The sequence below is a fragment of the Dermacentor variabilis genome, chromosome 8, assembly GCF_050947875.1.
Source record: "Dermacentor variabilis isolate Ectoservices chromosome 8, ASM5094787v1, whole genome shotgun sequence".
NCBI lineage: Eukaryota > Metazoa > Arthropoda > Arachnida > Ixodida > Ixodidae > Dermacentor > Dermacentor variabilis.
This window is the reverse complement of record NC_134575.1, coordinates 138,457,260-138,480,625: the sequence shown is the minus strand read 5'-3', so window position 1 is coordinate 138,480,625 and position 23,366 is coordinate 138,457,260. Positions and strand designations below refer to the sequence as shown.

Here is a 23,366-nt window from a genome sequence, read left to right as displayed (position 1 = left end):
GATCCTTTTGACCCCTTGCCGCCACGTACGCCCTGTCTTTGAAACTTATTCCCCGCTACTACAGGCCCTACAAAGTTTTACACCAGCTTACCGAGGTCACATACGAGATCACACCGTTGTATCTTCAGTGCCCTCCTACGACTTGCATCAGCCCCGTCTCAATTGGTACGTTTCAGACTAGAACCCTTCCCTTGTTTAAGCGCCGAGACGGTGCTGCGATTGCCGGGAGTCATATGTCCCACCTTATCACCGTATTCTGAAGGCGCTTAGCAGGTTGACAAAGATGATGATCGAAAAAGCACGTTGGTGGATGTTGTTACTCTGCCATCCTGTCTGTGGCTTCTCTGTAAATTTTGTAAATGTAGTTTTGCCTGCTCTGTAGCTGTGTTACAGTATCTTATTTAGCCGAGACAAATTTCTGTAAATTTCTTGGTTTTTGCAAGATGATAGCTTTACGAAGATTTTATGCACACCCTATCAAAATACACTGTAACCAAAGTTAGCCAGAGGTTCATTGACGTGCGGCGCCTCAAGCACTCGCTTTCCGTCATCATCATCTGGGAGGCGAAATTAATTATGTCGCCTACTAATGATGAAAAGAGCAAGGTTATGATGCTTATTCGCCATAACCTCACTTACATTCTTCAGCCTGTACCACCTCATGACGATAACCAATACGCGTGCTTAACAGTAAAGCAGAAAAGATTTACCGCTACCATTGTGGGTGCCTACCTATCACCATCAAGTAGATTTGATTTCAAAAGAATACGATAGATCCTGCCAGCATCTCCTGCTCCGTGGACTACCATCGGGGACTTAAACGCTCCTCATACACTCTGGGGAAGTACGAAAATCAACGCAAAAGGGAGAGATTTGTTACCTTTCGTCTTCGACAGTGAACGCGGGCTATTAAATGACAGCAGTGTCATGAGCCAATAAAGAAAGGAAGAAGAAGAAGAAAAAGCAGAAGCTATGAAGAGGACAACAAAGCACGAGGAGTTGGTGGCAAAAATAAAGAAAAAAGGAAGTTAGAAAATAAGAGCGTCCGAATAAAAATAATACAGTATATGAAAGAAGAAGTGCAAAAGTGCACGCGGAGCTAGGTGGCCAACGAGAATATTCACCCATTTCCTGACCAATCCCCCATCGTAAGTAGGGGCCACACACGCTATAGGCAACAGCAACAACAACAACAACAACAAAATAGAGACACGTAGCCGAAGAGAGCGGCCCAGGGACACTATAATGTGAAACTATTCCAAACTTTTCTATTCCAATTCTGCGATCAGCCCTCCCCGATTGGTCAAAAACTTTTTTCGACCACCTCCACTTCACCTGCCTGTCACGCAACGTCAGAAAACTGCAAAAACTCACCACGTCAAAGTGACGCGTACGCGTTAAAGATGCATTAATGTAACGAACAAAGCTTAATTCTCTTCTGAATAGCCGCCGGCCGCCTCGTTGGCTGCCGCCGATCGCTCAGGCACTGGCTACTCGCACCTGCCGGGGAGCATGGATTTATTTGCGTATAATAAACCTTTTTCGTGGCTATATATTGTTTTCGAGCACTTTCGGCACGTTTACAACCTCGTTCTGCCAACTCTTCTTTGCTGAGGGTCCGTTCTAGCGTCATTCTTAACCTTCCGTTGCATGTCGCCGCGATTTTCGACCAGCTACCGCAAGCTAAGTAAGGGAAAGCGGACCAATTGCAGACGCCGGCAGCACCCTCTTCATTCGGTTATCGATTTTCAGTGCAGTGGCTCGGCCCCATCGATCCCCCTCTACTTGAGCGTGCTCCTCGCCTCTTGTCAGCCAATTAGATAACACAAGCCGCTCAAGGTAGTCAATGTTATTCGTTTTTCAAAAGTGACCTCCTATGAACAAGGAGAGCGTTTGATTGGTCTGTTCAGACAACCCTGCGGGTGACCGTCCGATGCTTGCGTCGGCGGTTACGCAAATTTTACGTCAGGAAATTGGAATAAAAACATATTGGAATAGTTTTACGCTATAGCCGTACCTCTTCACCAGTACCTGATGGAATTTCTTACGGAGCTGTGTTACATCTGGGTGGACGGGCGAGATGTGTTCTGCTTGAAATGTATAATGAATGCTGGCTAACTGGCACACTTCCCTCAAGCTGGAAGACTAGTCACGTAGTTCTGCTACTGAAGTCTGGCATGTCTCCGTTGGAGCTTTCATCGTATCGCCTGATTGCATTGGCGAGCTGTGTGGGCAAAGTCATGGAAAGGATGAACTTCGGACGCCAGGAGTGGTACTTGAAATACCATAATGTCTACCCGGATGCAATGGCTGGCTTCCGACGTGGCCGCTCATCGATTGATAATGTCGTCGACCTGGTTGCCTAAGCTCAGCCCCAAAAAGGATGTAAATGTCTCTGCGCTTCTTTGTTCCTCGACGACAAAGGGGCGTACAACAACGTTACACATGAAGCCATCATCACCGCTCTCGAAGAGGTAGGCCTTGGGGATCAGATGTTTAGATGGATACATAGCTATCTCTCTATGCGACCTTTCTTTGTGAGCACCGAGGACGGTCACACTCCTGTACTTTACACCTACTGTGGCGTCCCCCAGGGTGGGGTACTAAGCCCTACGTTGTTTAACCTCACGCTGATTGGTCTCCTTGATCATCTTCCGAACACAGTGAAATTATCAATGTACGCGGACGACATATGCATTTGGGCGTCCGGAGTGGCCCGCTTACAGTTGAGCGCAAGTCTCCGAAAAGCTCCCACTCAGACTACACTCTACCTCCGCAATCAAGGCCTGGAGACTTCATCGGATAAAAGTGCACTTGTGGAATTTACGCATAAGCCCATGACGCACTACAGTGTGTTATACAATGGGCAGATGATACCATTTGTATGGTCTTACAAAGTCGTGGGTGTCATAATTGACAGAGATATCTCGTGGAGCCCCCATGTATAGTACATGAAGAAGCGGTTGACAGGCCTCGGTCACCTCATCTTCTTCGCTGGAAAGAGCTAGGGATGTCCACAAGCGCTATGCTGGAACTAAATAACATACTTTTTCTAGGCTTTTTGAGGTACAGCTCGCGAGTATTGACTAAAGCAATAAAACAAGCCTACGCACTTTTGAAAGCGTTCAGGCTGAGGTGCTCAGGATTTGTCTAAGTATTCCTCGAAGTGCGTCAACAGCGGCAACTATTGGAATCGCCAGAGACCACCTCATAAAGACTCACATCACAGTTGAAGCACTAAGAGTGCACTTAAGGCATTTTGCCCGCACTCCTTGCCACCAGCTAGCCTCACTACCTGCGGAGAGACCACGTGTCTAGTTCTGCCAAACGGTGTCCACACCTCGTGAGGCTATACCATGTTGCTTCACACCTTCCGCGACACCTCCGACTCCTCCTTGGTGCCTTATTCAACCAAAAACCAAACCTGGCGTCCGGAAAGAAAGCAGATATGTCATCACCGGCTCTCAAAATACCTTAGCTTACTCCTATTAAATGAGAAGTACCTGTATTACACCCACATATACATCGACGGCTCCGTGATATCGAAGAGCTCTCCCGCAGCTGTCGTCATACCAGCAAAAGCCACCACTATTAAGTTGAAAAGTTCTCACTGGATAGCGTCGACGGCAGCAGAACTCGCAGCGCTTCGAGTCGCACTACACTTTATTAATGACGAACCAACACAGAAATGGTCGATGTTTTGCGACTCGAAGACGGCACTATAGTGTTTATTGTCAGTTTTACGGTTTGAATCCGGATGAACTGTTGGTATTTGAAATCAAAGAAGCCATACACCACCTGGCTGAGAAAGCACAGGAAATAATTTTTCAGTGGCTACAAACTCACTGTGGTATTATCGGCAATGAAGGTGCCGATCAAGCGGTTCGTTCAGCTTATGCAGAAGACAACCGCCGATCGATCCCCCTGTCTAGGACAGACACTACAAAGATGCTCAGCCTACTTGCACGCCAATGCACTACATCAGAGTGGACTGAACCACAATTTGAACCACGCCCGTTTTTACACCGTGGGTCCAACCTTAAGCCTTCGACTTTCACCGAGATTTCCATGAAGAGACGCGACCCTCTTGTGTAGGCTATGGTTGGGCGTCGCGTTTACCGATACCTGCGCTTTCCGCATAGGGATGGCTGGCAATGCAGCATGTGGTGATTGCGACGACGTGGGAACGATTCGTCATGTTCTGTGCCAGTGCCCGCACTACAGTGTGCAGAGACAATCGCGTTCCGTCGTGCTGAGCCAGTTGGACGACCAGCCTCCGTCGAAGAATTCTGAAACATCGACGAGACTTCAACATCGCATCACGAGACCATGCAAGCGCTACTGCGCTTCTTGAGATCTACAGGCCTGTGTGAACGCCTGTGTTTGGAACGGCTTTTCTGTTACCTGTTTCCTTTTTTTCTCCTTCCTTTTTTTCCGTTTTTTTCTCCTTTCACTCTTTGTCGTCTTTACAACCCCTACATCGCTCACCCCATGTACAGGGTAGCAAACCGAACACTCGCCTCTGGTTAACCTCCTTGCCTTTCCTCTCTCTCTGCCTTTGCGATCTAACAGAAGTATCTCTGTCTCTCCAGCAGAAACTTTGCTGGGCGTACGACTTAGAAATAACAAGAGAGAGCTTCACTCTCAATTTAAGTGGACAAAATATTTTGTAACGCGTATAGGAACGTCTTCCAACGTTTTTATTGCGAGAGCAATTATACGGACCCTCCAAGCGCATTTCCGCCGTCGGCGTCGCCGTCACCATGAGGTTCCGTAAAAAGTCCAAGGCGATAACACCGTCGCCGCGTGCTCTACGCTGTGTGCGCGAATGGAGGCGTGCGAGGGGAGCCGACGAAGAGGCTCAATCTCGCCCCCGTGAAAAAGACGAAAGCTGGCAGGAAGCGCGCCTTATCCGGCATCGTGCGCGAGGCGCTCAACGTTGCGAGGCAGTGGGGGAGGGGAGAGAGGGTTGGGGGCGATGATCTACTCCGGCTGAAACTGCGCATGTGGCGCCTGCGCGCGGTCGGTTCAGAGCGAGCTGCGTTGGGGACAGAGTCTAGGCCATCTAGGTGCCTAAGCGGCACGTAGCTTCGTGCGTGCTGTGTTCTGGGCGCTCACTTTTCGTTGAAGCTATAGACGGCAGAAATGTCACTGTTGGAATGCATCATGTAACCGCACAAAAACAAGGGACGAAGAAGGAACACACAAGACAGGCGCGGAAGTTCAACTAATATTTACTCCGGGAAATCTCACATTTATACAGGTGTCGTAATCACACTTGCCAATCAACAGACAGCCATCACTCGACGTTGGCATGCGGGCGTGAGTGCCGCAAATTTGCTTGTAAATATTTGAAATCTTTATCGCTCAATGACACTGAAGAGCTGCTTACGCAGCTGCCAGATTGCATTTTTATACAGTAAGCTTCATAGATTTCACGGCTCAGTTGTGACGCAAACATCTTCAGAACCTTAGTGTCGCGGAACCTAGGCGTGCAATTACGACAGTGGCGACAATGGTCAGCTAGTTTTCCACCCCCCGCCAATCCTTCTACTCCTGCGCGGTGCTCCTGCAGTCTGACGTTTAGGCACCGTCCCGTCTGCCCTATGTCGCTATTGCCACAAGAGAGAGGTGTCTGGTACACTACCCCTATTCTGCATGGGACGAACCTCTCGACGTGCTTGATACCACATTCATTTCTTTTGTTCTTACCCTGCACCATGTTGCACATGCCCGCCAGTTTTTTGGGCGCCGTGAAAACCACCGGTACTTCCCATTTTTCAGCCACCTTTTTGAGGCGGTGGGAGATTTGGTGGTAGTACGGGATGGCAACAGGTCTACGACGTTGCGGCGCTACGCTTGGGCGGAGCTCTGATGGGCCCCGCGCTTCCTTGGCAAGGGTTTCAAGCACAAAAAAAAAAACGTCAGACTGCAGGAGCACCGCGCAGGAGTAGAAGGATTGGCGGGGGGTGGAAAACTGGCTGACCATTGTCGCCACTGTCGCAATTGCACGCCTAGGTTCCGCGACACTAAGGTTCTGAAGATGTTTGCGTCACCACTCAGCCGTGAAATCTATGAACCTTGCTGTATAAAAATGCAATCTGGCAGCAGCGTAAGCAGCTCTTCAGTGTCATTGAGCGATAAAGATTTCAAATATTTACAAGCGAATTTGTGGCACTCACGCCCGCATGCCAACGTCGAGTGATGGCTGTCTGTTGATTGGCAAGTGTGATTACGATACCTGTATAAATGTGAGATTTCCTGGAGTAAATATTAGTTGAAGTTCCGCGCCTATCTTGTGTGTTCCTTCTTCGTCCCTTGTTTTTGTGCGGTTACATGATGCATTCCAATAACGACCATCAACTAGCCCGCTTATCCCTGTTAAAGAAATGTCACTTCGCTCGCTGCTGCTTCCGCGTTTCCTTACGCTAGCGTTTTTGACAGCGAGTTTCCGTGGTCATCTACCCGCCGTGGTTGCTCAGTGGCTATGGTGTTGGGCTGCTGAGCACGAGGTCGCGGGATCGAATCCCGGCCACGGCGGCCGCATTTCGATGGGGGCGAAATGCGAAAACACCCGTGTGCTTAGATTTAGGTGCACGTTAAAGAACCCCAGGTGGTCAAAATTTCCGGAGTCCTCCACTACGGCGTGCCTCATAATCAGAAAGTGGTTTTGGCACGTAAAACCCCAAATATTATTATTATTTCCGTGGTCATCGAGTCAGATCTGTTCATGTTTGCTTGTGCTCGCTTGACACCATGCTTGTTGATTTACTTATTGTGCCTATGTTTACAAGTTTATACGGCCGGTAAAACTACTATCCTTGCTTCGTATAGCCGTCCACTAATTTGCTATCGCAATCGAAGCTTCGCCTTTCAGAAGAAATTGCAACTTTTTTGCGCCTGCCGCAAATACCACCACGGTCAAATGAACCGCTGTGTAAATGCAACAATGTGACTAATAAAGATGCGTGTCCGAAATCCATTTTCTTGATCTGGGGCTTTACATTGCAAACCGTGCGCCTGCTTGTCGCATTTAAGAGATGAAAGATATATCATAACAAAAGTATCAACGCGGCGCTTACCATTTAGACATCCTACAATGAAGTGTGTACTGAAAGCATGGGCTTGAGCAAAGCTGTTTTGACATTTTCTTCGGCAGAATTTTGACTAAACTGACGTTTGTCCCATAAATATTTTGAGTGTATGATAGACTTTTGAATCGTACTCTCGCGAAAACAATTATACTGTAAGGCACCTACTAATTTATTGGTCCAGAAAAAGATTAAATATGTGGTTGTTCTACTTACTTCTTAATAATGTAGTATAAATGGCGCACCGCTCATAATGGTCCCAGTACCGTAAAGTATAATCTACCGCAGGAGCACCTGAAAGTATAGAGTTCGGTTTATCTGGAGGGCACATCTGTAAGACGCAACAGCACTCATTTTCTACCATTACACCAATGCTATAAAGCTAAAATGGGGGGAGAGGGGGGGGATTCCACCTGCAGGGCATTTCGTGGAACACTAAATACACGGAAACATAAATATCGTTTTGCTCACCATTTACTTCAAAGTATTTCATTATATGTGTCACATTGAAAGAGAATAATAAAATATACTAACTGTAAGGAGGAGAGCTTTCAATAAAACAACATTTTTCTTAGAAAACAGAATAAATGGGCAAAATGAAGATTGATAAAGCCTCGAGTTACAGCTCTAACTCAGTATCAATATTCTGTAACCGGTACCTCTTGGAATACGTATGAAGGCGAAACAATCATTCTTATACACCGCTATTAAAGTTACCGCTACTTCCAGAGTGGGAATGTTGCAAGATTCATAAACATTTCATTACGCTTTAATGACGGTGGGCATAAATATACCGATAAAATGTTTACTTTCTATTGAAAGAGGGAAAACACACCAAGGGTAACCATAATGAACGAAAAAAAATATATTTAACGAAAAACTTTTCGGATCAGGGGCGAAACCACAGACAAGAAACTGGAAGTGGGTTTCATCCTATGCCACAAATCAGTTCGTTTAAAATTTGTACAGCGAGCTCTTGTCATATGTAAACGATAGGCATATATTTTATTTCCTTTATGAAGCGTGTGTGACACCGCTGTAGTCGGAAATCTTACATGGGTCCGACTTCTATGGTCATGCCAAACGCCTACCTTATCCTGTGTTCTTGCTCTAAACCTACAAATGACATTTTCTGTTTGTCGCTGGTTGTTGGCCGAAGATATTTAGACAGAAACTTCGTACGCAAAACGAAAACTTGGCAAGAAATATTTGGAGGGCGCTCAAGCCTCGCCTTCAAGAGTGGAACACGATAGCGTTCATCAGCACATGTGTCCAACTCACTTCATTAGGCTAAAGGCAACAACCCACCCTTCAGGTCCATTAGTATTCACACCTAGAGTCCGCGGCCGCTATCATGGCTGTAGGTTGTGTGGAAGTTGTACTTTACGTATTTTCAAGCGCATTTTATTTTGAGAAATTAGTTCAGCAATGACTATGCGCCACGCGGAAGACCTGTGTGGTTCGGGATGACTTTTCTCTAACGGACAACGCCGCCGACGCCGACACCAGATTTCCTGGGACAGAGGGCTCTTAAAGCTATCACGTTAATAATTTTCTGCTATGAAATTTTTTTCACTTAGGAGTTAATTTATTGTAATTTGAAGTTTATGCATCGCCTTTGTACGCTTAAGATTCCCTTGCAGACACGGTTTATAGTGATGCAATGGATTGGTTAGGGAAATCTGAATTTTTATTTCTGGCGGTTCAGTTTCTGACTGATCAAGTTTCAGCAACTTTCTTAGGAGCTATGGCACCATAAATGAAAGTTCTGCTTTGTACCGTCTGTAGAATGGAGCTTTATTTCTTACATGCAAGCGATCTGGTTCGAATTGGTCTATCGATGGTCTTTGAGAGAACTTGTGAGTGTCACATCTGTTTGCATGCTGAAATTGGAGTTGGCTCGAGCTAAAGCTTCCTCTTCCCACGCGGCTATCTAGCAATTGCAGTCCTCGCCCAAAAATATACAACTTGAAATAGCCACAAAGCTTGTGTATCTATGAGATAAGTGCAATTTATGATTGTGCACAGTTATGCACGAGATTCATTTTTCTTTTATCGCGCAAATTCTAGTGTAGATCAACTAAAATATTCGCTATATTACGTGAATTAGGTTCAATGTCATAGTCTTAGTTTCAGCGGGTACGATTTGCCAGGCTTTGAGGGTTTTTTAGTTTCCCATGGTTTATTTGTATGTCATTAAAGAAACGCGAGGTCGGGGCAAAATAAACATCACTTCCCTGACAGTGTTCCGGGTGGCCTTTCGGCCATACCAAGCAGCGGTTGCCGCAAATACCCTACGGTTGGCAACACCGATTCCGCACTGCGCGTAGGCTCGAGGCCTGTTATGTTGTGTAATCGACGTAAGATCGATGTACTTTGTTGTACTTCATAACCATCGTATGCCTAATTTTTGTTGCCTCTGGCATTGTTTTGGTAAGTTATCGCTGTGATTCTTATTGATGACATGAATGAGTTAAGTGCGGAGATTAAGCTAGTAAATGTCTTTTTTCTCAGTCTGAATGTGTGACCACATATGTTTCGGTGTCAGATGAGTGGGTCCGTTTTTGTGGCGCGGTCAGTGTTACGATTGCAGTACTGTAGAGTGTTTTGACCATCTACACGGGCCTAAGAAACGGAAGTGTCTTATTTTTTCAATGGACACCTTTATTACAGCATGCCCAAATCTCTGCGCCTTGTGTGACACCCATGCATGGTCCTAACCACAAAGGTGCACAACACTGGCAAGTGCGTTGCCCCACGTAGACGGATTCAATGCTCGCAATGCGACACGGCATGAGTTGCGCTGCAAAGCGGTGATCATAATAGATCTTTTCCAGTGCGCATCGGGGGGGGGGAGGGGGGGGCACACGCTTGGGAAGGCGCAAAGATGTCTCGCAATGCCAATCGAAGTGCTACACTTCGCCTAAGCGCACACTGCACTGCGTGCAAAAGCAGGTAGGAACTTTCATATATTTAAGGACTTTGAAAGATCTCCACAGTTACAAGGAGATACATCGATGAAGATTTTCCACTGTTTGGATAGAAGTACTTCGGTCGCACACCTTAGTCATTACATTTTAGCAAAAAGTGTTGAAGAATGTCCGTATTTCTCGCTTAGAGTTTTTGAAATGTGTTTCAAATGTATAAGTAGGGTGTTTCAGCTAACTTTAGCTGGAGTTAAAAATATGCCGATGCAGTCTAATACGATGCGACCAAATGCATGTTGCTCACTTTTGTATGTAGTGCGTCACGCAACTTTTTGTATTTTGCTTAGTTAGATAATTGACCAAGGTTAATTAACCAACTTCCGAAGCAACGAAGCTAGGAAGGGTGGTTTGCGAAACGTCTGAACAAACAGTTTCTGTCTTTCTATTTATTAGGTATTAGTGTTTTTCAGCTTGCTGCGGATGCCCACGATATAGACGCACACGCAAGAAAAAAAAAACACCGCGTGAAATGCCCGCTTGAGCGTCATGATTGCGCTGTTCCCAAGCATTCCGTGCACAAACGAACACAGTATTTAGCCGGGTGTCCTGCCGCTGCGTCTGCTTATCGCTATCATGAACCGCCGCGATGGAAGCACATCGCTGGTGTAAATCGCACAGCCAAAGCCTTCATCACTGCCCTGTCGCCTTTTAAGCGGCAGCGCGCCCTGCTAGATGATATGTTAGTTTGTACGCGGACAGTTCAGGAGCGCTGCAATCACAACGCGCAAGCGGGTACGTCCCGTAGTATTTTCTTATATTTCGTGGGTATCTGCAGTAAGGTAGCGTCTAGCGATGTGGCATCTTGGGTCCCTCTTCCGTTCCATCCACGCTATATTAAAATAGCATATATTAAATAATTGTTTAATTAGGAATTATAGGGTTATCATTGCAATTCGGGAATTGAGCGCCCAAAGTCATATTAATAAAAAAAAATCGTGTCGGGTGTTAGAGTCTGCTGTACTTTGGCACTGCGGGCGGCCCAGTATGGGAGTACCGAAATAAATATGAAAAGTATGAAAAGTAGATGGGCTCAAAACTCCTCAAGTAGCCAATCATGCTTATCAGTTTGAAAGCCATTATGGGTCTCACATGTATTTATGTGACAGTCTGAAAGGCGTAGGCATGAAATATGCGACAAATATACCTGTGCACTTACCTGGGCACATGCTCACGCGCATAACGGGACCCAGTTGTCCTTTCATATGAGGAATTAGTTGGCCATACAGGTGGCGCTTCTGCCTGTGTGTAACCATGAAAAATTATACTTTCTTTGAAAATTAATGTTCAAAAGGGTACGTTCAATATTTTTGCTATAGGGAACAGATTGAATGCTTGCTCAATATGCTATGATATCTGCCTTCATATGAAGCTCTAAAGGATGCACATTGCAGTAGTCCAATAATTAGTGGAAAAATGAAAAGCAGAAGATTTATAGAGAAAATAGAAGATCCGAAGATTGTTTCTTTCTAAAGCATTCGCTAAAGTGGCTTATCATTCAAGCAGCTGCAGCGGGAGGTTCAGATTTTGCGTACGTAAACGGGTTTGGGTACACAAAGGGACCTTTGCGTACGCAAAGCACCACGCCAGGCTTGCGTTTTATAAAGCGAAGCTTTCTTTGCCTCTTCGACTTTTGCGCTGCTGCTGCTGTCCTTCGTATAATTCGCGAAAGATCGCAAGGAAGTGTGGCGTGGACGTAGTTTTTTTCGCTCCCGAAAGGTTGCAAGGGCTTTGAAAGAGGTTAATCCAGACAGGAGAGAAATTCGATTGGTGTTATAACGCACCGTTAAGAACCCGTGGATTGCATTGAAGGCATCGTATGTACTATACGTTTGTCATGTAAAAGAGCGTGCATAGGTCAGACAGGCCGGAGCCTTAACCAGAGACTTGAAGAACACCAGTACAACGTCAACAAAGTGATGTCAGGCCATTTAGAAATCCAATTCCACGATTTCGGCTGCGTCCCAGTCTACAAAAACATGACAATTCTAAGTAGGGCTCAAGGCAAGATGGACGTGCAGGATAATTCACGCATGCGAAATTGACAACATGAAATAAGAATGTTTGAGCTTTCCATCTTTGGGCTTATCGCACAAAGAAAAGTTGCTGTGATCCTCGCCTCAAAATGGCCGGGTGCGATGCGATTACTGTGATGGCACGTGTGGGTTCTGTACTATACCTTTATGTATTTGTCTCCTTCGTTTTACTATCAATCCGCTGTGATTGTATAAATGACACGTGCTACCTAATAAAACGCTTAGTTTAAAGTTAGTGCTGCGTATGTGTCTTTCCTATTCTTGGTCCCTGTCGTGATCACTGTTTCGCTTTGGTCTTTTGGCTAAGATCGATGTTAGTATGTGCTCTTGTGGTATGGTGGCGCTGCTGCGCTAGAATAACCAGCGCCACCAGTAGCGGCCGCGCGCGTAATCATGTCGTGACTTGTTGCAGGCGCTATGCCCGCTTGCGTGTCACGTAGGTGTACGGGAGCAATCGGTGTGCGAAATTAACAGCGCGTATTATTTTGCGGATTTCGCGGAATATGAAACGTCGAACAGTATTTAAAGAGAAGCAGCTTGCCACGCGGCAATTATCTTTACGCCAGCAATCATGTTTACGGTATTAGAAGAGAAATTATGAGTGCAGCAGGCCCTTCCGGACGTTGTTTGCAGTTGCGTCGCGCAAATGAAAAACGTCGACTGCTACGTGCGGCTTCAACTAAGCAAAGTGATCGTTATTTCATTTCCTCTCTGATTCTTTCATTTTTTATTACCCAGTTGTTTATTACCCAAGGCACACTGAAGGAGCACGCTGCACATGTAAGCATCTGGTATATATGGTATAAACAGTTGATGCCCTGGATCTGTTTGTCAATAAGTCTGCGCATACTTCCTGCACAGAAGTCTTGTGCACCTGGCTGCGGCCATCATCGCATCCAAGCTGGAGGCGACGATTTTGAATAATAGCGAAAAAGAAGACACTCTAAAATGAAGAGCGTGTTTAACTCGCCGGCCACATGGCCCAGATTCAGCGCTCCCGTTGCTCCTTCTCGTAAAACTTCCCAGGTAATTTTTAAAATTTCTTATCTTCCGGAGCTGACTGGGGGGCTTTCTGTAGCTGTTTTCGTGGGCCTACACGGAACACTACAGTTCCACTCTTTTTCGACCGCGATTCCGCGTCGTTCTTTCGAGGCCACCATGCTTTCGCCCGCACGCGCTCGGCACCGACTAACTAGCACCACTCCGCGCCACAGGCGACGCCACTTGTGCAGCTCAAAGCTGCAGCGCACGAGCTCTGTACTCGTAAGGAAATAAATTATGGGGTTTTACGTGCGAAAACCACTTTCTGATTATGAGGCACGCCGTAGTGGAGGACTCCGGAAATTTCGACCACCTGGGGTTCTTTGACGTGCACCTAAATCTAAGTACACGGGTGTTTTCGCATTTCGCCCCCATCGAAATGCGGCCGCCGTGGCCGGGATTCGATCCCGCGACCTCGTGCTCAGCAGCCCAACACCATAGCCACTGAGCAACCACGGCGGGTGACTCGTAAGGAATAATTTTCGTATGAATTCAAAGAAAAAGTGTATGCCCCTGTACAAAACTCGAATATATTGAAAGATAGAAATATTCTGCAGTTCTACAATTGAGCGCTTGACGACTCCTACAAAAGGAAGCGCAGCGTCCACTGAATAAACTGGAAGTAAAGCGATGGAAATCTTACGTCAGTCACACTTGATCCCCGAAGATTGCTGTCGCACCTGTGGGGAACAATTAGGGCCCTACGTGCACGTCCGCATCAAAGCCAGCCCTTCCCTGCTCTGGCTCTCTGCCAACGCCGCTCACAAATCAAAATCAAATCAAAATCAAAAATCCTTATTCAGCATTCTTCCGCGTATGACAAAAAGAATGCTGGGACAAGAGCAAGAAAGCTGCTACAAGCAGCTTGACGAGGCCCTTGCCCCTGTTTGACTGGCAGCGCGAAGGTTTTACACTCATTGTAAATACATATTGTTTACATATATGTGTTGCATCTCACAGAAAAAAAGCAAGACAAATGTATTCGCGTACAATAGCATCCCACGTACAGGCCAACATGTCTGAAAGCATATACAGGAAAAGGAAAATAAACGCACTTTTGGTCCAATTTAGACCATTTTCACTCAGGTCGTACGGACAGTAAAGGAATCATACAAAGGTAATACGAAAACAAGTGACCTGCAAAATAAGAGAAAACGTTTACATTACATTTTTTTTCTTCCCCTTTTTCCCTGTTAAAGTTGAAGACCGTCGTTTGCTATTAAAAATTATTTCCATTGTTTTCTAGTGATGGTCCTCGGGTCTATATGCCTCTTTTCAAGGCTATTTAGCAGGAATGGTACACGATATTGTAACCTGTTAAAACCATTATTGGTTCGGGAAAATGGCAAATTCCATATTTCTCTTTGCCTTACGCTGTACGGCAGCTGCAAGTATTTTTTGAGGCAGCTCATTCGAAGAAAATGCTCATTTGTGTGTTTTAAGCTTCTCTTGTATTTTAAGAACAGGTTAAATATGTATGCATGCTTGACAGAAAGGACATTAAGTGACTGAAACAAATCCCGCGTATGGGAATCGTATGGGGCATTTGCGATATGGCGAATAACTTTTTTCTGTATTACAAGTAATTTGTGAATGTTTGTTGGAGATGTTGTCCCCAAAACAAGGTTACTGTAGTTTATATGCGGGAGGAATAAGGCATTATATAGAAGAAGCTTAAGTTTCGGTGGAATCACCTGTCGCAATCTGCAAATCATTCCACATGCCCTCGCCAACTTTTTAGCTACAAGGTCAACATGAGCGTCCCAATCTAAATCTTCGTTAAAAACGACTCCTAGTGTTTTAACCTGTTTCGCAAGCTCGATTTTAGAATTGTCAAAATAGATGTCCAAGCAACGATTTATTTGCTTTTGCACCGGCGCAAATAAAATACATTTGGTTTTCGCTGCGTTTATTTTTAAGGAATTTACTGTGTTCCATTGAAAGTGACTGAAAGGGCAACGGAGCACTGAGTGACATACCTGAGTCCCGTGTACCAGAAATGAACGGCACATTTTTAACTCGAAAAGCTCGATGCTGTGCTGGTGACGTGCAGGTGTTCTTCATCACCGGGACCAGATGGCAACAGGTACGCTGTCCTATGCCTCCGTGGACATGACGCACGTGATGAGCGGCTCAAGTATCATAAAGAGTCATGGCACAATGGCGTCATTCCTAAACAATGTAAATCAAGCGGCTTGATCGCCATCTTGAAATCTGGCAAGTCTCCACTTGATTTATCGTCATATCGTCCGACTGTTCTGTCAATCCGCGTCAGTAAAGTTGTTCGCTTGAAACGGCAGTTAGAACGATTCCACATCTTTGCGAACGCCACGGCGGGATTTCGTCGAGGTCGCTTATCCATCGACAACGTTACTGACCGCATTACCTGGGTTCAAGAACAAGAACACCCTAAGAAAATATAAATAGCACGTTTTATTGTGGTCAAAAGCGCATACAACAGTGCCGCCTACGAAGCCATACTTAACTCACCTGAGGCTGTGGGAGTTGGTGGCCACATGTATCAATGAATTCGGAACTATTGGAGTGAGAGGGGCTTTTTCTTATCGACAGAAGCCGGCCTACATAGGAACCGTACAACCGCCCTGGTCACTTGAAGCGCACCATCTACAGATACCGATTATAGTGCTCCTGAATGCAAAAATATGTCTGGGTATGTGCACGTGACGGCAAACCGCATTGCCTTCGTTCTGTCCAACTACGTGGCATTTGCATATTTTTAAGTACGGCGCAAGTTAAGTGCGACACCTGGTATATGCACACACATTCTTTGTCTACTTCAGCCGTTTTGAGAATGTCTGTCTGTCTGTCTGTCTGTCTGTCTGTCTGTCTGTCTGTCTGTCTGTCTGTCTGTCTGTCTGTCTGTCTGTCTGTCTGTCTGTCTGTCCGTCCGTCCGTCCGTCCGTCCGTCCTCTTAAGCTGACCCAGTGGTTGAAGTTGTCTACTTGCTTGGGCGACTAGCTATGTGCTCCTAGTCGTGATGCCATCGAGGTCGTTTCAGCGTCGTTATTCAAGCTTCGTGATCTTACTCTCGTCATATCATCGTCATCACGCTTACTACCCCGTCCCAGTAGCCCATGTTGTCTGATAGCATGGGCGACTGGGTGCGGGCTCGTGGTCGTAATTCCTTCGTTGTCACTGTATCATGTTAATTCCAGCTTTGCCATGCGTCTGTCCTCATGTCGTCATCACAACATCATTGTCATGCATTGCTTGCCAAAGCGCCAATGTGACGCTGTCGTGCTCACACAATCGTCCTCATTCCGGCTCAGTGATCTTTCGTCATGCTATCGTCTGGGCGCCTTCCACTCCGACAAGCCAATGTCTGCATACGACATATCAATCAATGGGCTAATGATATCGCCCAGCAGACGTCACAGGTTCTTGGTGGTTGTGATTGACGGAAACCTGTCCTGGACTCCTCACGTGAACCACGTGAAAAAGCGTTTCGTTGCTATTTGTCATCTGTTCAGGCTCCTTGCAGGAAATAACTGGGGGGTGTCCACACAACCTATGTTTCAACTATACGGGGTGTTGTTTGTTAGGTTCCTTCGGTACAGCCTACCTGCTATATCCAATGCCTAGAAAATCAATTTGTGTACAATTCACAGCATTCAAGCCCAAGCTCTGAGGATAGGCCTCGGATTACTACACAGTGCATCAACGGCTGAAGCTATTACAATTGCTCAGATTATTTAATCACAGCACAAATCGGCGTCGAGACAATGCGTGCACATGTCAGGCACATTGCCCGGACCCTTTGCCACCACCTCGGCGCACTCACCGGGGAAAGACCCCTCACGTCATTCAGCACAACTGTCAGTGCATATTGTGCCTCGCTTACATCGGGGTACACACCTGTGGCCAGGCTAGTATCTCCTCCATGGTGTTCGTGCCATTCTGAAGTACACCTCAGAATTCCAGGACATCAGAAAAAGTCAGATATACCACCGTCTGCACTATAAAAATTCTGTTTACTCCTGTTGTACGAGAGACACAGTAACATATACATATGTACTGATGGATCGACTACATCGACCAGTTCTGGCGGTGCTGTGTTTATACCGATGAGAGGAATAACACTGCGATTCAAGATGTCACATGATACGACGGCTACGGCTGCCGAACCCACGGCTCTCTGCAGCACGCTTGAATTTATTGACACATATAGTTCTCGTACATGGGCGGTGTTTTCCAACTGGATAGCAGCTTTACAATGCATGCAGTCAGTTCTCCGACCTAAAGCTCACGAAGAACTCACATACGAAATTGTCAAACTTCACCACGGCGTCAAATAGAAACGCCACGAAAGTATCTTCCAATGGCTGCCATGTTATTGCGTGATCAGTGAAAATGGTAAAGCAGACAAAGCTGCCCGACAGGCACATCGAGAACAACACAGAGTGCCCATATCTCTTTTCAGGACAGACACTGCAAGGTAGCTTTGTCACCTGGCACACAAGCTCGATTTAACAGAGTGGAACACTCCAAATATAAGGCACACCAGGTTGCACGAATTGAACCCTTTACTCCACCCGGGCTTCAACGACGTGAGGCATCGCTTCTATACCGGCTGTTGTTGGCAGTGGCTTTCACGAAGGCGCACACTGCTTTGATTGCAATGACCGACCGAGCGGCGTGCGACGCCTGCGGTGGCGAAGAGAAAATCGAACATTTATTGTGCCAATGTCATCAATTTCCGTTGGAAAGACAAACATTATGTATTGCTTTAGTAAAGCAATGAACGGGGCTAGTTGGTGGACGTTCATGATTACATTGCGTTAGTTTGCAAGTTGATGGGGGTATGGGGTGATGGGATGGGATGATGCATCGGTCACGACAACAACGTCAACGATCTTCCTTACGCATCCTAAAGACCCAGGGACGTTCTGCGGTAGCGATGAAGTTGACGTCGAAGATTGAATTGGCGATTATGATCGAATGAGTGAGATCAATTGTTGCGGCCCAACGCTGATGCTGGCGAACGTGCTTTTTAATCTTAAAGGAACGACAAAGGTATCGCTCGAGAACCACGAGGCAGCGATTGGAATTTGGGACACATTCAAAGAAAAACTTAAGAGCCTTGTTTGCGAAGCCCATGGGTCGAAAGGCAGCCGCAACAAAAGAGTTATTCATACGCGCTCAGACGTCCAGCGAACCACACATATTCTACATTTAGGACATCTTGGCTCTTTGCCGTAAAGTCGAAAGTGACATGACAGAGTCGGACAAGGCTGGTCACGTAATGAAGGGAATCGCCGACGATGCATGCAACCTATTACTGTGCCGGTATTGCGTGACCGTCGACGAAATTATTGAAGAATGTTGGCGTTTTGAGTAGGCCAAGATCCGGCGCACTGCGAGAACGATTGCTCGGCTACCGAACCCCGCTCCGACGTAATCATGTGAAGACGGACAGGTCCCTGGTCTGCAGTCGTCGCCGCCGTCGGAGCTTACACAATTCATCCGTCGGGAAATCGAAGCAATTGCTCCTGCTCTTCGCAACACCGGCCACGACGATTTTCATATGCCAGCCGTTTCCCGGGTTCAGTCCGTTGTGCGCGAGGAACTCGGCAACTTGGGTTCCGCCGTCTGCCCCGTTGATCATTCTCGGACACTGATTTTTGTCCTAGGTCGCCGCCTCGCCCAAGATCGCCACCCCACGAACAACGGTTCTATGCTCACTCTCGGAATCCGACTGAATGGCTGACGGCAGATGATCGGCCTATTTAACTGCCGCCGTATCGGTCCCGTCCAGCACTGTTTCAACAAACGTTGGGTGTCACCGTTCACCGTCATATGTAAGAGGAATGTGGCACAGAAAAGAAAACAAGAGGACGATGTGCGCCGACCGGTCCGAACGGCACGAGCCCTCGAGGCGCGTGACCCGTGGTGTGATCGGAGGAGAAGCGGCGCCAAGCTGGGATTATCGACGTGGCTCTGGGCTAAGAACGTTGGAGCGCCAGCTTGGCACTGGCGACGGGAGCCTTGGAGGTTCGGACAGGCCCGTGACGCTGGCGACCCAGGCTGTAGCCGTCGACCTCGGCGACGTTCGAGCGGGGCTCCCTGGACCTGCTGCAGCCTCCCATGGCATTGCCGGGCACTCCAGGAATTGGATCCCCCTTCTTCGGCAGACAAGCATGGACGATAGTCCCCGGGGCTTCGCGTCGGCACACGGAGAGGTAGCGGCGGAGCCCGGTGTTAGGCCTAGCCAGGAAGGCCTCAGTGAAACGTCACCGACATACTACGGGACGCCGGCATCCGAGACGGAGGAGCTGGCCGGCCGATACCAAGGAAGCAAAACTTGCGGAGTCGGCGGGAGCACTGACGGTGACCAAGAGCCGACGCAAGTCGGACTTGGAGGGACGAGCGACAACGGAACCTTTTAAGAGCGTTCCTTTTCGCTAGCGTGCAGCCATAGGCCAGGGTTGCTGGACTTTCGCGCGAAACGCGCTAAAGACGCACGTAGGCGAAGATAAGGACATTGTTTTGGTTAAGCAAGTGTGGAGTTTGATCTTTGTCAGTTGAGTTTTGAGTTACATTTCGAGTGTGCTTTATTTTGAGTTTGCTCTTAGTAAAATCTGTTTGCTGTTCTCGCCTGCGTCTCTCGACTCCATCTCTCCCAACATCCGCACGGCCCCGAGATCAGTGTGACATTCACCCGGGATGACACTACTAGCCGCACTGACAACTACCACCGTTTTCAGCCCACTCAGTCATGCAACAGTGATAGCTATCGCCACTTCCCGCCTCTTGAGCCGTACAAAGTCGGTGCCACCTCTACGCCTCACAGCCGCTCTCCGTTTCCCCGAGGTCACCAGTCTCGTTCGCCGCCAGCGCGTCGTCCGTCGTCCGCCTCTACGACCACGCCCGACATTGCCTCTCAACTTATGACAGGGAAACTAAGGGATGCAGCTCTTAGAGGTGACTCTGCATCTCCGAATTCCACTAAATCCTCTCCTCGGATAGCCGACACGATGAAACTTGATTGACATTGACATTGATGGATTAACTGGTCCCGTACTGGTCGATACTGGGGCACCAATATCCGTGATAAGTAATGAACTTCGTCGCCCCCTCAAGAAAGAACTTACTTCCGCAGCTACTGGTATTACTCGCGTGGCTGATGTATAAAGTCCCGCAGTCATCGAAATGTGCACAGCTCGTATCTCCATCGCCGCTCACCATATATCGGTTTTGTTTACTGTCATCGAGCAGTGCCCCAACGACGTCATTCTAGGACTCGAGTTCTTGTTGGCGCATGCCGCTCGCATTGACTGTGCAACCGGCACCCTTCAAATTGAGCTGCCTCAACTTGCTGATAATCCACCTTCACCGTCACCCCGCTTATGCTCTGTCGATTACGTTCGGTTGTCACCGCAAGCCACCACGTGTGTTGCCTTGACGACTGCACCGCCAGTCCCCAACGGCGACTACGTAGTATCTCCACTATTTGACGTGCTGTTGACGCGAAATATTGCTGTGTCGCACACCTTCGTGACGGTTGTCTGCAACCACGTGCAGCTCCTGCTCCTCAACTTCTGCACTCGATCCAAGTTCTCCCGCAAGGCATCTCAGTGGCCTATGTATCAGCGCTTGATGCATGTGACATGGCGGCATTAAACGCTTAAACTTGTTCGTCCTTTCTAGCAACCGGCCCGGCCAGTCCAGTCCCGGACGAAATTACCAAGATGATTGACCCTGACCTTCAGACTTGTCAGGCCGCGGAACTCCACCACCTCCTAGCGTCCCACAGGGATATCTTCGACTTCGATGACCGCTCTCTGGGTCAAATGTTTATCGTAAATGGTCGAATACTTACGGAAGATGCTATTCCTATCAGAGGGCGACCATATCATGCGTCCCATTCCGAACGCCAGGTCATACAACGCGAGGACCCTGCTAGGCTCGCTGGCCATGACAATGATTCCTGTGTGCTCGCCATATCTGATTTACGCGACATCGGCCCCGAACAGCGTCGGGATGAATCCCTAACATACGTCAGTGTGTACTACGCACTGAAGTTCTATACCGTCGTAACATGAAACCTGACGGGCCGGAATCTTTTATAGCGATTTCTCGACAGCTGCGCACCGAAAACATCTACACAACGCTCCAGCCGCGGGACACCGCGGCGTCTCATGCACGCACGACCGCGTGAGACAGGGGTTCTTTTGGACTGGCTTGTATCGTTCTGCGCGCCGATACACTGCCGTCTGCGAGCGCTGTGAACGGTGCAAACGTTCTGCTCTCCCACATGCTGGCCTGCTTCAACCCGTCGACATTCAATCGGAGCCCTTTTCTCGCGTCCGTCTTGACTTTCTCGGACCCTTCCCTACGTCCGTATCCGGCAACTAATGGATTGCACTCACAACTGACTATACAAGCAGATATGCCATCACGTGCGCCATGCCCAGTAGCCGCGCTACAGACGTTGCAGACTTTCTGTTCAATGACGTCATTGTTTGACACGGGGCCCCGCGCCAGCTTCTTGCGGATTTTAGCCGCTGTTTTCCAGCAAAGGTTATTGATGAAATTCTTCGTAGCTGCTCTAATGAACGTCGCCTTATGAAAGCCTCGGACCAACAGTCTTACTGAGAGCCTCAACCGAACTCTCACGGATATGCTGTCTATGTACGTCTCTACTGATCACCGCGATTGGAACACTACCCTAGCCTACGTTACCTTCGCCTGCAACTCGTCACGGCACAACACCGCCAGCTATTCGCCGTTTTTTCTCTAGTACGGCCGCAACCACGCCTTGCCCATCGAGACGCCCCTTTCTCTTGATCCCGCCGTAGCCACCGCATATGCTCAGGACGTTATCTCTCGAGCCAGAATAGCTCGCCAGGTCGCTCACATTAGGCTATGTGCGTCGCAGGCCTCCCCAAAAGAGCGCTATGATAACGGACACCGCAACGTCGAGTACTCTCCTGAATCTCTGGCCCTACTCTGGACGCCGTCTCGACGCTAAGACCTTTGCGAGAAGCTCCTCTCTCGCTACACCGGACCATACAAAGTTCTCCGCAATCTCAGCGACGTTGACTACCTCACAACTCCGTTCCCCCATCGCGCGTTTTCTTTTTTACGTCTGCTACTGATGTTGTCCATGTGTGGCGGCTCAAGCCCTACTTCTCCAACAGTGCTGACTGATTTCAGAAGGCGCCGTGACGGTGCTCAGTCCGCCGGGATCGATGTTACGAGACATGGCGTGTGGGCATGCCGTTTATGGACCGCTTTGCTCCGCTAAAGAAAGAGGACGGGACGTGCCGCGTGAGATTCTGTCAGCCATCGTGTGGTAAGAGCAGCTTGTAACTATCGTAATATACGGTTTCGTCTCTTCCCCGTGTACTAGTGAATGCCCGTAGCAATATTCTAATCATTACTGTCGTCATTCAATCGTGATTATGGCGCTCTTGTCATGCCGCTATCGTGAGACCGTTCCTATCATGCATCTGTTGTCAGACCATCGTTGTTTCGCCGTTGGGGTCGTGCCATCGTCTCACACTAGCTTCGTCAACCGACTCTCGACATAGCGACGCCGTCACGCGGTCGTCGTCCTACAGGTTTCACGATATAGTAATCGTTAGGCGTTTGATATTATACATTCATCATCATTCTATTAACCTCATGCCGACGTCAATTATCCTCACGCCATCGTCGTCATTGCGTCGCAGTCATACAATCGTCGTCGTGCATTCTTTGTTATATGGTCATCATGACGCCGTCTTGGTCGTTGCATTGTCGTCACTGCAACTTCGACATCATGCCATCGTTGTGAGCATTCGTCCTGAAAGAGCCGTCGTGATATCTTGTCATCATGCCATAGTCGTCACGCTGGCGTTTCACCGTAGTTATCACTTCAGTAACGCCATCCCGTTGTCGTCATACCACCTTCGTCGATCTATCAACGAGATTCCTTGTTCGTCATTTTATCGTAAACACGATGTCGTCATTAAATCGTAATTATGCCATCATGTCGTGTCTTTGTCCTCATTGCATCGTTGTCAGACAGACGCTATCATGCATCTGTTTTCATGCCGTCGTCGTCATGCTATCGCCTTCATACAATCGTCATCACGTCACTGTACTCATGCCGTCGTCCTCACGTTGCTGTCGTTGCATCATCTCATAATTTATTAAGAGGCATCTCATTGTTATGCCGTCGCTGTTACACCGGTTTCGTTCTTAAATCG

The 23,366-nt window shown here is 47.8% G+C and overlaps 1 protein-coding gene across 6 annotated transcripts in view; it reads right to left on the bottom strand.

Moving 5' to 3' along the window:
• LOC142591302 (uncharacterized) overlaps positions 1–23,366 on the bottom strand; it is a 72,335-nt gene that overhangs the window by 11,682 nt on the left and 37,287 nt on the right. For 4 of the 6 annotated variants that reach the window (XR_012830451.1, XR_012830450.1, XR_012830453.1 and 1 more), the window contains 2 exons: positions 11,235–11,317; positions 7,308–7,385 (listed from right to left, as the gene is read on the bottom strand). Coding sequence is in view for 1 of the 6 variants with exons in the window: in XM_075703630.1 (XP_075559745.1) it covers positions 7,308–7,385; positions 11,235–11,317 (161 nt within the window). In the remaining 5 variants the exon portion in view is untranslated. Of the gene's footprint in view, positions 1–7,307; positions 7,386–11,234; positions 11,318–13,795; positions 13,833–14,207; positions 14,258–23,366 lie in introns of those variants that run through there. The other 2 variants (XR_012830452.1, XR_012830454.1) reach the window with 2 other exon arrangements.